Raw genomic sequence first — 13,368 nt, 5'->3', positions numbered from 1 at the left:
GCTGAGCGGCGGCGGGGACGAGGCGGAAACGGAATTGATGTCACGCTAGCCCCGAGAGCGCTCGGTCCCCGGTGACCACCCTTCCTTCCTTCGCGGGGGCCGGGCCGGAAGCGGAAGTGGCTAAGGGGTGGAGGGGAGTTGCGGGAGGAGTGTCAGGTTACGCTCTGGCTCTGCTCGGAGTTCCAGGTCGCGGTCGCCCGAGCCAGGTAAAGCGGGACTCGGTAGGTGGGCGAGCGAGCGATCGGGCGAGCGCGCGGTCCGAGGGGGCGTGACCCACGATCCCCGGGGGATCCGGCCCGGCCTTCCCCGCTTCCTTGTCCCTGCAGATCCCCAGCCATGGGCAACACGAGCAGCGAGCGCGCCGCGCTGGAGCGGCAGGCGGGCCACAAGACGCCGCGGAGGGACAGCTCCGGGGGCACCAAGGATGGGGACAGGCCCAAGATCCTCATGGACAGCCCCGAAGACGCCGACATCTTCCACTCGGAGGAGATCAAGGTGCTGAGTCGAGGGGCGTCGGAGCCGTCTTGACTCACGGGGAGGGTCCCCCTTTGCTGTGGTTCCCGCCACATTGCCAGCGTCACACCTCGGAGTGGGGTGGGGTGGGGACTGGGGGCAGGGGAGAGCTGGCCCTGTCACAGCCCTCTTTGCTGTCCGGGGAACCTGTGCCTAATTACCAATGGGAGGAGAGTCACCCAGGGCTTGGTTGAACATCATTAAGAAGAAAGCAGCTCTGGGACCGAGTTTGAGATCCTTAATTAATTAAGAGTCGAGCTAAACTGTAATTGAGCACCCGTGTCGACTTTTCTCTTAGGTGTAATTGATTGCGCGGCTTCATGACACTTTTTTTTTTTTCTTCCTCTCAACGTCAGGTCGACCGGCTTTTGCAGTAGTTGAGTTGGGAGTGCTAGTGTTCGGTTTTTTGGCGGTAAAACGGGAGCACGTACGTTAAGCTGACTGCCCGAGGTGTTTAGTTCTGACAGTTTCCTCGTACCCTGCACACTTTATTTTAGATCCTCCGGCAGTTCCGCTGGAGGAGGTCAGTGACCAAGAGAGAGAGTCACTCTGAACCCCAGCCAGCAGCTAATTACCCCCCCCCCCTTCTCTCCCGCCTGACTGAAATAATGCCTTGGACTTTAAGCAGACCAGAGCAAACAGATTTTTTGCAGGCCAAGCTGAAAGTTCCTGCCTGAGCCACATTCTCTTAAAACCACATTGAGGTGGCCCAGTGCTTCCGGCTACAGGGCCCGAGTCCAAGGGCATTCGGTGATTCTAGGAGACAAAAAGCTAAATTGCACAGAATAAACTGCATTCAGGAACGTTGGCGTTGACCAGCTTGGTCTCTGTTACCTGGCCTGTTGCCTACTAATCCCCACTACTTAAACAGGCTAATTGCCTGGACCGCTGGCTCCACTTTTACTCCCCCACCCCCTGATTGGGCTGCGTAAACCCACGTTACTTGTTCTCCAGATCTTAATTTTGGGTCTGACTTTAAAAGAACCTGCTTTGGCCGAGGCTTGGTCCCAGCACTTGTGAGGCAGAAGCAGGCGGATTTCTGAGTTCGAGGCCAGCCTGGTCTACAGAGTGAGCTCCAGGACAGCCCGGGCTATACCAAGCCTGCTTTTATGGCAGTTGTGACCAGAGCTTGTTTTCTGAGCTTGTTGCTTTAGGGGAAAGGTGTGTACAGTGATCTTTAGCACGTTTTTTTTTTTTGTGGTGGAGATGGTCCCCACCCCTAGACGTCATTTTGGCCCAAGGCTGTTTAAGAGGAAGTAAAAGGTATTTGTGTGGTAGCCTGAGTATATTGGCCGTGTCCTCTGCTCTCATTGCGGCCAGCTGAGTAAACTTACTTTTCTTTTTAAAAAGAAATGGGCGGGGTGGTGCTCTTCTCTTTGGGGTCAGAGAGGACGGACTTAGCCGACATCCTTTCTCTTTTCATCAGTAGTGATTGATGGATCGAGTCAGAGGTTCTCCCCGGTTACCCCAGGTCTTCTAAAGCAGTGGCTCTCACCCCATGGGCCGCCACCCTCTCGGCATCGAACAGACCTTTCCCAGGGGTCGGCACCATATGCCCTGCATGTCAGACATTTGTATGACCGTAGCAAAGTTCCAGTTGCAACCGAATCGTCTTATGGTTGGGGGTCACCACAACATAGGGGACTGTATTAAAGGGGCGCAGCGTTAGGAAGGGTGAGAGCCACTGCTCTCAAGCAATCCCAGCATGTTATCTGATTTATATGATTCAGATCCCAATCTATATGATTCAGAGACTTGCTGGCCTCTTTTAGATAATAGCAGATCAGTATCTGGAGTGGAGGTCACAGAAGCCTCCTGGGCCTCCTTCAGGGCTTTTCCCACCCTAGAAGTCCAGGGTTTGGCTTAGCCTTGGACTGAAGAGCAGAAATGATGCTTATCTAACTGTCTCACCCTAGGGTTGGGTGTGTTTCTTTGTCTCTGGCTGTAAGTTCCTCTGGTTATTGCCCTTTGCTATAAGGAAGGGACCAGTCTGCTTTATGTATCTGGTTCTCCTCAGTACCCCTTACCATCTGATTGTGTCCATTTTCACTGCTCTGAGACCATCCCTGGTAAATTCTTACATATTCGGAAGTCTTGCTTAATGAGGGAAATGGAGCGTATTGAACTCACCTTGGACTCAAGGCGGTCTTCTCCCGAGTAGGCCTTGTAGCTTTCTCCAGAGTTTGTTAAGTCTGGTTGCAGTTAGAGTAGCTCATAGCCATGAGCACCGCACGTGTCGGACTGTCTCAGACTGTCTCAGCAGCTGTTGGTTGTTTTTATTATCTCCATCGGCAGGCAGGGGAAACAGACACAAGTCGCGTGCCACACACACAAGCAGAGCTGCCTGATTAGACTCTGCTGTCCTCTTAGGTTAACAGTCTGGGGTGGGGAGCTCGCTGCCGGCTGCCTGACCCGGAGTAAACGCCTCTGCTTCTTAGGCTCCAGAGAAGGAGGAGTTCTTGGCCTGGCAGCATGATCTGGAGGTGAATGATAAAGCTCCCACCCAGGCCCGGCCCACCGTCTTTCGATGGACAGGGGGTGGAAAGGAAGTCTACTTGTCCGGGTCCTTCAACAACTGGAGCAAGCTTCCCCTCACGAGAAGGTAATGATCTCGGCGGACGATGTTTCTGTGCTGTGCTCTGACGCTCAGCTATACATTGCTTCTGAGAAAGTTGTTCCCGGCCATTGGAGAGAGTGCTGGGCTAAGACCCTTAGGGGTGTGGATCCAAGCCCATTACTGCATTGAACAGTCACTTCGGTATGGGACTCCTGGACCAGATGACCTCCCGGGTCCCTCCTAACTGACTCCTGTGTGTTATTTTTGGAAGGTTGAAGACATTGTTAGCAAGGGTATAGTGAGACGCTTTATCAAAAACCCTGGTGTGACCAGGCAGTGGTGGCACATGCCTTTAATCCCAGCACTTGGTTGGCAGAGGCAGGCGGATTTCTGAGTTCGAGGCCAGCCTGGTCTACAGAGTGAGTTCCAGGACAGCCAGGGCTATACAGAGAAACCCTGTCTCGGAAAACCAAAAAACAAAGTAAAACAAAAAAAGCCCTGGCGTGGACTTCTGTCTCCGCGCCTTTACCAGTGACAATTTCTGGTAAACAGAGGGAGAGCCGTGCCCTGCTGATCTGAGCCCGACTGTTGTCAGTGTCCCTGTGTTTCCAGGGCCGACACAAGTCCCCAGCAACCTCAGGAGTGGCAGGGTAGTTAGACAGGTCTGCGGAGAATGTCTGTGTGCCCTGTTACGCTGGCTCAGTCCCTATCATGGCACACTGACAATAGGGACGGCTCGACAGCCTGTGTTTACCTACCTCTGTGGCACCCAGCCCGCCCGGTGGTATTCTGCGTGGAGACTTGAAAGGCGTGAATGGCCATGTGTTGACCTTCCTGTGTTAGGAGTCTAGGTTCCTAGTGTTTCCTGGGGACTCTTGCCTGCTGCTCCGTTAGTGGCCATGTCGGAGATTTGTCTGAATTGGTTGCCATGTTTGCCGTCCTGCAGCCGAACTCTTGGTTATACCTGGAGTCTGGGCGGGGGGACAGCCCGCCCAGCTAAACTACTACTTCCTTTCTTCCTGTAGCCAGAATAACTTCGTAGCCATCCTGGACCTCCCGGAAGGAGAGCATCAGTACAAGTTCTTCGTGGATGGACAGTGGACCCACGATCCCTCTGAGGTATTCTGCCTGCAGCCCTCGACCCTCTAGGACCTACTTGCACAACCAGCACCCATCACTTCCCTTGTGACGTGCTATCGGGTCCCTCTTCCCTGCGTGTGGCTCTGAGTTAGATAGCGCCAGTGGCCAGCTCATTGGTATAATTGACCAAGAGTCGCTAGCCAGGCGGTGAGGCCCTCCCAGCCAGGAATTCTAGTCCTCTGAAGAATCCACAGACCTTCCACGTTATGATTTCTGCCTGTCTGTCTCTTCCCAGCCAATAGTAACCAGCCAGCTTGGCACAGTTAACAACATCATTCAAGTGAAGAAAACTGACTTTGAAGTATTTGATGCTTTAATGGTGGATTCCCAAAAGTGCTCCGATGTGTCTGGTATGAACAGTTACTTTATCCCACGTGTGTGCAGGCTGGGGCTGTGTGGCCTGGGCATACTCTGTTTCCCTTGCCTCTCACACTTGAGCAAGAGCTGCCCAGCCAGGTGGACAGTTGTAGCTCTCTGGACCACAGCAGTTCCTTCCTAATTCCAGTGGCCCTGGCTGTTGGAGTTTAACCCCCCCCCCCAAAGAAGCCATAAGTCGCTGCCCTTGCCTCGTGGGGTATTCTGCAGTTCGAAGAGAGCTACACTTGATGTTATGCCATAGGCAGGCCTGAAGAGGCCCGAGAGGACACGTTGGGTCAGTAACGAACCAGTGCCAGGGAAACTGCCAACTCATGTCCTGCCAGTGGTGCCTGGAGAATTGCAGGCTGACAGGTGATAAACGACACCTCAGTGACCTTGGCTGTCACTGGTGCAGTCCATTCACACTTGACTAGAAGTGGCTCCCCATAGAAAACAGGCCACATGGCGACACAGTGCTCTTTTCTGGAAACCTGTTCTGCTCAGTCGCGGCGGTAAACTAGAGTCTTCTAAGCACAGAGCTTTCCGTGACCTTTGTTCCGCCCACGTCTGGGAGGACGAGAATCCCTGGAAGGTCGGAGGGACAGCTCAGGAGAGAAACGTTGTGTTAGAATCCAGATGGACGATAGGTGTGCTTCCCTTCTTTGTGTGTGGGGGCTACAGTTCTGGGAATCGGTAAGATAAGCTCTTTGCAGTAGCCAGCCGTCCGTTTACAGAGTGCTTTCCCACCCGCGCCTCGGTGTCTCTGGGATCTCTCCCGGTTAGCGGTTCTGACGCCACAGCTGTAATTGACTGGTGGGCTTGGCTGGCAGTGGTTAATGGTCAGGGGATGGATCGAGGTTTAGAAATCCAAACTCTTACTGCTCTTTTACTGGGCTTGCCGGCCGTTCCTGGATGACCGCTCACACACTTCAGACAGGCAAAGGGTGCAGCCTGGAGGCAGTGCTTACACTCCTGACACGGAACCTCACACTGTGCAACAGAGCCTTCAGCTAAAGGTCGGGTTGATCATTTGCAGGCAGAAAGTGCACCGCCCCCTGCTGCTGAGCCAGAGGAGCTCTAAACTTCCTGTTAGACATTCAAATGGCTTCTTTGATTTTTTTTTTTTTTTAAATGCCATGTATGTATTTCTTACAGCTCAGCTTTCTGCATTGAATGCTTTTCTCCGTTCTTGTGCTGAGGTGTGAAAGGAGCCTGACCTGGAAATCGATGTTGAGAAAGCTAGCAACCCTGGGCCAGCTTAGGGAGGGGTCAGGTGGCCAGAACCCTTCCCGGCACTCGGACGACAGCTCAGTGCCATCACCTAGCTGGCCAGCTGTCAGGATTCGAGGTGCTTCTGAGGCGAGGTACTGAGCTTCCAGAAGCTTCTACTGCGCCTATATAGTGAAGACTCAGACCCAGGAGTGTAGAGCCAAAGACCCTTTACATGTTGGTCTTTATGGTTATTTTTTAGTGTGTCAGTACCTCATTAGACTTCGTTTATTCTGCCTGGGAGACTTGATAACTTAGGCTGGGCCACTTAATCCCCACTTGAAGCCTAGAACTTGTGGCAGTTGAGCCAAACTCAGCCTGAGGTAAGAAGGAAGCCTTATTCTGCTGAAGAGAGGCCAGGCTATGGGGGAACGGTCGGCTTCCCTGTTAGTCTGGCCCAGACATCGAGGTAGCATTGAGCTTTTTCACCCCCCCTCTGGTTTTCCCTGTTTGAGCTCAAATGTCTTTGAGGAAACTACAAATCTGGATTGAGGAAACCAGGACAGAAAGCTAGATGAGGGCACCATGAATCAAGTGCAGCTCCAGAGCCTACGGTCTGAGTGTCTTGTCGCCATCTCCCAACAGAGCTGTCCAGCTCCCCCCCAGGACCCTACCACCAGGAGCCTTACATCTCTAAACCAGAAGAGAGGTTCAAAGCCCCGCCCATCCTCCCGCCACACCTGCTGCAGGTCATCTTGAACAAGGACACGGGCATCTCTGTGAGTACTCCCATCCAGGGTTCCTTTCTGCTCGCTTCTTCTAAGGCAGTGGAGAGTGTCTGTGCCTTCCACTGTTGGGGACTGCTGTGGTCTCTCCCTGACAGGGACGCAGGCTGCTTGTGAAAGATTGACATCTGTTACAACCCTGGTCAGCCAAATCTTGGAATTCCTCTTGCAGCTCTAACATTTTAGAATCTAGTTTTAGTCACTAAATTACTTTTGGCAACGTCAGCCCTCCTGGGGCAGAATTCCAGCTGCCCTATAACACATTTCCTCTACCACATCCACCGTGACAGAAGGTGCATGGGCAAGCGATGCCCTCAGGATGACTGACCCACTCAGGGTGCCTGCATTAATCCATGCTCTGCCCTCATGACCTAATTGGTCACCAGTTAAGGACCCATCTCCCAGCAGTCACTGGGGATTAAGTTCCCAATACATGAGGCTTAGAGACAGAGCAAACTTCCTTAAGGCACCAGACTCGGTCCACTCCGTGCTGTGTCCAAGCACAGATCCTGGCTGGTGTGGTCACTCCTGTGAATCCAGGAGGAGGTCAGTGGGGAGGACCAGTCAGCTTCAGACCCCACTGGCTGAACCACGTGTCCAGTGCGCATTGGTAACACCTCAAACAGGTAGCCAGTGAAGAACTGCAAGGACCCTCAACCGCTGTCCCTAAAGATTCAGAGACTGCCCCTAGCTCTTGTACAAAAGTTCAGAGGTTGGAAGCCACTCAGTATCTCCTTAGCTAGGAAGGCACCCCCCTCACACGCACACACACACACACACACACACACACACACACAAAGGGAGGCATGACGAGGGAGAGGTAGAACATGGATTCAGAAGGACTGTATCTGCACCTCACTGTCAGAGGCAGCCTCGGCTCTTACAGATCTTGTCTCCAGTTAGGAAAGTGCTCTCCAAGTAGTCTTATTTCATCTTCACAGTGAAGAGCCTGGAGCAGATACGTTGACTGGCATCCCCAGGCAGTGCTCAGAGTCCGTGTGTTAGAGGCTTTGGGAAATCTGCCATCTTGTGAATGACCGTGGTCAGCCTGTTCTCGGGCCGTAGCTCCTCTCACAGTTGTCTCTGCCGCCGCCCAGCAGACATCTTATGGCTTTTGACCCCTGTCTTTCCCAGAATTACCATCCAGTTCTCCTAGCCTGCTTTTAAAGATGTTGCATGTGTCTCCCTGTGGCTGGCTTATTTATGTCCACAGTCCATCCACCATGTTGCAAGTGACAGAATTTACTTCCTTTTTAAGGCCAAGCCACCCACTGTTGTAATTTCTTTTCCTGTTGCTGTGATAAAAATTTTTGACAAGCAATTTAAAGAGAAAGGGTATATTTGGACCCACAGTCCCAGGTTCTAGTCCATCCTACGGGGGATCGGGGGAAGCAGGAGTTTGAAGGAGGGGTCTTACTGCATCTGTAGTTATACACAGTAGATGCCACCTCCTGTGTCCCCTGCAGTGTCCCTCAGGGACTGTTGCTGCGGGGCTCCACAGTGCCATATGCACACCCATATGTAAATCCGCTGCTTGTTCCGTCTTAGTATTGCAGAATAGTTTTGCAATGAACGTGGGAGAATCAATGCCTGTTCAGCATCCAGGTTCTGTTTCCCTTGGACACGCACATGCATGCACGCACACACGCACATGTGTGTGCACACTGATGCATGGGCTGGGTGGCTGCATCATACGGTACCTCTTTTGTTTGTTTGTTTTTCCTTTGGTTTTTCGAAACAGGGTTTCTCTGTGTAGCCCTGGCTGTCCTGGAACTCACTCTGTAGACCAGGCTGGCCTCGAACTCAGAAATCCGCCTGCCTCTGCCTCCCGAGTGCTGGGATTAAAGGCGTGCGCCTCCACGCCCGGCCATATGGTACCTCTGTGTCTAACTTTAGACATCATCCATAATGCTTTCCTTAGACGTACTGATCTCTTTGCTCACTAACAGCACAAAGTAGATTTTAAGTGGTTTTTTTAACCACACACAAAAAAGGGTGAATATGTTAGAGATCTGATGTAGCCATTCCTCAGAACTTGCATGTCCCAAACATGGTATGATCCATATATTAGACAGCTTTAAAAGTGACGGATGGAAACTGTATTGGTTTTTTTTGGTTTTTTTGTTTGTTTTTTTTAATGATCCCGGCAGCAGTTGGTAGAAGCTGCATGCAGCTGAGGCACATAGAGCCTTTCCTTGTTCTCTCATCAGCAGCCATCCCGCTCTGCCTGCCCCGCAAGGGCTCACCGTTAGCCTCGCAGCCAGACCTGTACATGCCAGGAGGCTCTGCTGGGGCAGCGGGAGGCCCTGCTGGGGCAGCGCTGGACTAGGACCTGGCTCCTCCCACTCCACTTCTCTTCATGTGCTCCAGTGTGCATGGGTTGTTTGTTCCCAGCAGATTTTCCCAGACTCAAACGTAACCACTGCAGGGCTCTGTGGGATGTGGGTGGCCACTCCCCAGGCCACTGCTCAGAGCCCTCAGGATGCCTGTGCATGGTGGGCGAAGGCCGTCCAGCTTCATGGAAGGCCTGGTCACACCACGTCAAAGCTCTTGGTTTCCCGCCACCCTGCGGCCTCTGAGTCCCGTTAGCAGATGTGAGATCTTGAAGTCACTTCAGGACTGAATTCCCAGAGTATTAAGTGATAGGAACCTGTCCTTCCCTTGAGGCAGGGACCTCAAGCTACCTGATTGGTAGCCTGCACACACACACACACCCATGGGAGTGAGGTAGAAAGGTGTGTGGTGAGGTGTTCACTTGTCCACTTACAGAGTCGCCTGCTGCGACACCCTTCATCATCTAACTGTTGAGACCTGGCTTACCATCCACTTCTCGGGGGCATGGGGCACACAGTGGGTCTTGTGTTCCAGGAAAGCATTTCCAGTGGGTCTCTGGTCTTCTGCCTCCCCTCTGTAAGAGAATGGGATGGGGTAGGGCCTGCCTTAAAGGTCCGTGAGAAAACTTACCGGAAGTGCCCTCCGTAGCATCTGGCTGGCACGAGGATCCCTTTCTCTGGTCATCTCCACAACTCACACTGCCCGGCTTGGGAAGACAGGTCAACCGCAGAGCCTGGCTCCTCTCCTTGGCTACCCCGACCAGGCCATGAAATAGGGGGCAGGGACCATTTTGACTTCCGAATCCTACTTACTCAGGTCTCCCTTTGTCCCTCAGTGTGACCCGGCGCTGCTTCCGGAGCCTAACCACGTCATGCTGAACCACCTCTACGCCCTCTCCATCAAGGTAAGGAAGGCTGTCCTGCCTCTGAGCCCGTGCTCTGGAGGCCGGCCCAGGAGCTGAGTTTGCAGTGACCGTGTAGTGAGTCTCCTGTTCTCTCAAGTCTGAGCCCCTGACTCTGGTCCTTTCCACCCTCTTAGGATGGAGTGATGGTGCTTAGCGCAACGCACCGGTACAAGAAAAAGTATGTCACCACCCTGCTCTACAAGCCTATATGAGAAGATGAGAGGCAGCCATGGACCACAGGGACAGCAGGCGGCGCTGGGCTCTCCCTCCGTGTGCATGCGCATCCTCACTCACTCTGGGACATCTCACCCACCCCAGTCCTCCTTGAAGGTTTGTCCAGGCACAGCCAGAAATAGGGATGGCACGGCCGCCTGCAGCCCCAGCACCGCAGTGCACGAGGCTTTGTGCTCTAAGCAGCATCCCCTCCACTGGCCAGAGATGTCTCCAGCCAGACCTGAACCTGGGGAGCAGGGATGGAAGCCACACAGAAGTCCTCATCGTTTTCATCCGTGAGGCCACTGGCCTGTCCCTGCTGAAGCCTGGCTGGGAAGAAAGCAGTGTTGGGTCTTGCCTGTCCTTCCGAATCAAAGCAGTAGATTGTAGATCCTATGGGAATTCAGTGTCTGATTTCCAGATGCAGCTGTGCAATCGTTTCCCGACACTCTGTGCACTAAGACCTTTTTTTAACCAGAGTGGCTGGCTGTCCACTCCTACTTAAGGCAATAAGTCACCGGGATGAGACTATAGATCATGTGACTACATTCAGCAATAATCGTTCTCAAAACAGACTTCAAACCCCACTGCCATTTCTCCATTAAGCCGGATGATCCTGAGGGCCAACCACCACGGATTTCAATTGCAATGTTGGCCACGTTACCATGACAACCTGGTCAAAGCACCCACCTTCCTTTTAGTTCCAGCACGTGCTCCTCAGCTGGGGACCCAAGTCTCTAGTGAGCAGTGAGTATCATGGTGTTTGCTGTTGCTTGTTCTAAAGAGGGGCTCAGAACCCAACAATGTGCTGCTGGGTTTCCAGCAGGGTTAGCAGGAATGAACCTATCTTATACTCTGGTTTGGTTTCCATGGTGACGTCACAGCTGTGCCCATTGGGACAGGGTCCTGTCACCTGTCAACAGAGGCAGGCACAAGCTCCGTGGTATCCAGTATTTGGTTAAACCTGAGTTTTGGGCACCTTTTTGTTACTGTTTTCAAAACCCTGACTTGCTGTCATCTTGATGTACAAGTTTCAATAAAGCTTTGTTAAAAATAACTGGAGTAATGACTCGACACATTTTTTTTTTTTAAAGAGTGGATCTATTCGGTGCTTTCCTGTAGCACTCTGTAGTGAGTGGACCAGACAGCTATGAGTGCCACCGGCTGAGGGTCAGTACCAGACTCATCTTGCCATCATACCTGTGGGTGCCTCTGAGACTGGAAAGCCTCCCATGGGAATTAGCTAGTTGTTGAGGCCCCAGGGAGATGGCTCGGTTGATAAGAGCACTGACTACCCAAGTGTGAGAACCTGAGTTCAGACCTCCAGCATCCACTTCAAAGTTCCGTGTGCTTGTAACCCTAGTGCTGCAGGGCAAAATCAAAGCAGATCAGAGCTCACTGGCCAAACAAGTCTAGTTAAGACATGGGATTGGGATTCAGTGAGAGATCCCGCTTCAAGAGAAAAAGGGGGGGAGAAAGATCAGGACATCTGGCCATTCTGTGTCCCCTGCTGGGGCTGGAGAGGTGGCTCAGTGGTGACGACTAGAGATCCTGGGTTCAAGTCCCAGCGTCCACATGGCAGCTCCTTAACTGTAACTCCAAGATCTCACACCTTCGCACAGATATGCAGGCAGGCAAAACGCCAATGCACATAAAACAGAAACATTTAGAAAAAAAAAAAGAAATTGAGCTCTACCCACAAGGGGCTGAAACACCCAACTAAGAATAATACCATGTACAAACTAGTTAAGCGTATACCCTGTGGGAGCGAGCGCCCCAGGATCATGGGTGACTCCTAAGGGAGATGATTGGTAGAGTGGTGGACACCAGCACCCCCCCCCCCAAAAAAAAAATGAGAACGTGTGAACTCTGTGTGCATATTTAGAAAAGTCTCACTTTCCCCAAGCAAGAGGATGTCCTCTGTGGTGCAGGAGAGATCCCAGACCCAGGAGCTAAAGGCAGTGGAGTAAATTACCTCAAAGGAATAGAAAAGAAGCAGCTACATTCGGCTGTGACCAAAGTCATGCTTGCCCTGTTAGCATTCTGTCTATAGACAAAGACTGGGTCCATGATTAATGGATACTTAACTCAAATTGGTTTTCAGTAAAGATATATTTCCTCCCTCTGGAAACTTAAGCACATTTATAGAGTCAAAGGTAGGACCTGAAAATTATTAAGAAGTAATGGTAATGCAGGATCGATACAGTGGTTCCTTGGTATCCTCAGGCAACTGTTTTCCTCGGTATCCTGTCCCCATTATGAAAATCTCCAGAGTTGGAGATAAAATATTCATCGATAGGCTACATAATCTTCCTCTGTGCTTGATACAGTGTATATTTATGCAAATAGTTAACTATATCACTCATTTGGGGAATAAAAAAATACAAATTCTTAGCAAAAACTTTATTTCTGGTTTTCCCGAGACAGGGTTACTCTGTGTAGCCCGGGCTGTCCTAGAACTCACTCTGTAGACCAGGCTGGCCACGAACTCAGAAATCTGCCTGCCTCTGCTTCCCAAGTGCTGGGATTAAAGGCATAGCACTACCACTGCCCCGGTGGAAAACATTTTTAGTTTAGGTGGGTTAGAAGAGTGGACAGGAGTGCTTCCTGTGTAACTCTCTAGGCAGTGAACCTGACCAATCACAGCACCTCACAGAAACTCACTGAATCTGGAGGATCCTAGGACTTCTAGGGAAGTAGTTAGTGCTCTAAGACTAGGTCACCTGATTGACATTGTCAGCCTTGGAGTCCCATACCAGACGTAGATCAGGGCTGGGTGTAAACCACGTGCCTTCTAGGGAATGTCCTCTCTCTGAAAAATGAAAGGCCGGACTAGGCAAGCTGGCACCCAAGACTCCCTTCCCTCTGGGAACCACAGAACAAGAATGGGTTGCGGCCACAAATAGGAAGTCGGTGCACCAGACAAGGAACCTACAGGGCAGCCATCAGCAAGTTAGGAAATCCTCGAAACCCAGGGAACTGATGTTGGAGGCTGGAGCATTTTAGAGAACAAGATTCTGTTTAATCCGGGTCCTTGAACATGAGCACAATTCGCATTCATCTGCTGTGGTATGACTACTTCAGGTCAGTTGTGTGCACTGTGATCATTTTAAAAGGTGCTGATTAAGAAGTGGTTAAGTTGGGGCTGGTGAGATGGCTCAGGGGGTAAGAGCACTCGACTGCTCTTACGAAGGTGCAGAGTTCAAATCCCAGCAACCACATGGTGGCTCACAACCATCCTTAACAAGATCTGACTTCCTCTTCTGGAGTGTCTGAAGATAGCTACAGTGTACTTACATATAATAAATAAATAAATCTTTAAAAAAAAATAAAAGAAGTGGTTAAGTTGGGGCTGG

At 51.6% G+C, this 13,368-nt stretch overlaps 1 protein-coding gene across 1 annotated transcript; it reads left to right on the top strand.

Annotated features, from left to right (window-relative positions):
* The first annotated feature begins 110 nt into the window (after nt 1-110).
* On the top strand, nt 111-11,074 carry Prkab1 (protein kinase AMP-activated non-catalytic subunit beta 1). The gene is made up of 8 exons (XM_021186800.2): nt 111-206; nt 327-495; nt 2,952-3,115; nt 4,096-4,189; nt 4,446-4,560; nt 6,422-6,555; nt 9,731-9,799; nt 9,934-11,074. The coding sequence occupies exons 2-8, from the start codon at nt 337-339 to the stop codon at nt 10,009-10,011; spliced, it is 813 nt and encodes a 270-aa protein (XP_021042459.1). The 5' UTR covers nt 111-206; nt 327-336; the 3' UTR covers nt 10,012-11,074.
* The last annotated feature ends 2,294 nt before the right edge of the window (nt 11,075-13,368 follow it).

The sequence above is a fragment of the Mus pahari genome, chromosome 23 (assembly GCF_900095145.1).
Source record: "Mus pahari chromosome 23, PAHARI_EIJ_v1.1, whole genome shotgun sequence".
NCBI classification, from domain to species: Eukaryota; Metazoa; Chordata; class Mammalia; order Rodentia; family Muridae; genus Mus; species Mus pahari.
Note: the sequence above shows the minus strand (reverse complement) of the source record. Positions and strands in the feature narration are given on the sequence as shown.

Excerpts from the sequence above, each read along its gene's own strand:
- Prkab1 (XM_021186800.2), top strand. The coding sequence starts at position 337 with ATGGGCAACACGAGCAGCGAGCGCGCCGCGCTGGAGCGGCAGGCGGGC. Across the intron at positions 4,190-4,445 it reads GGACCCACGATCCCTCTGAG|CCAATAGTAACCAGCCAGCT; the intron begins GTATTCTGCCTG and ends GTCTCTTCCCAG. Across the intron at positions 4,561-6,421 it reads AAAGTGCTCCGATGTGTCTG|AGCTGTCCAGCTCCCCCCCA; the intron begins GTATGAACAGTT and ends ATCTCCCAACAG.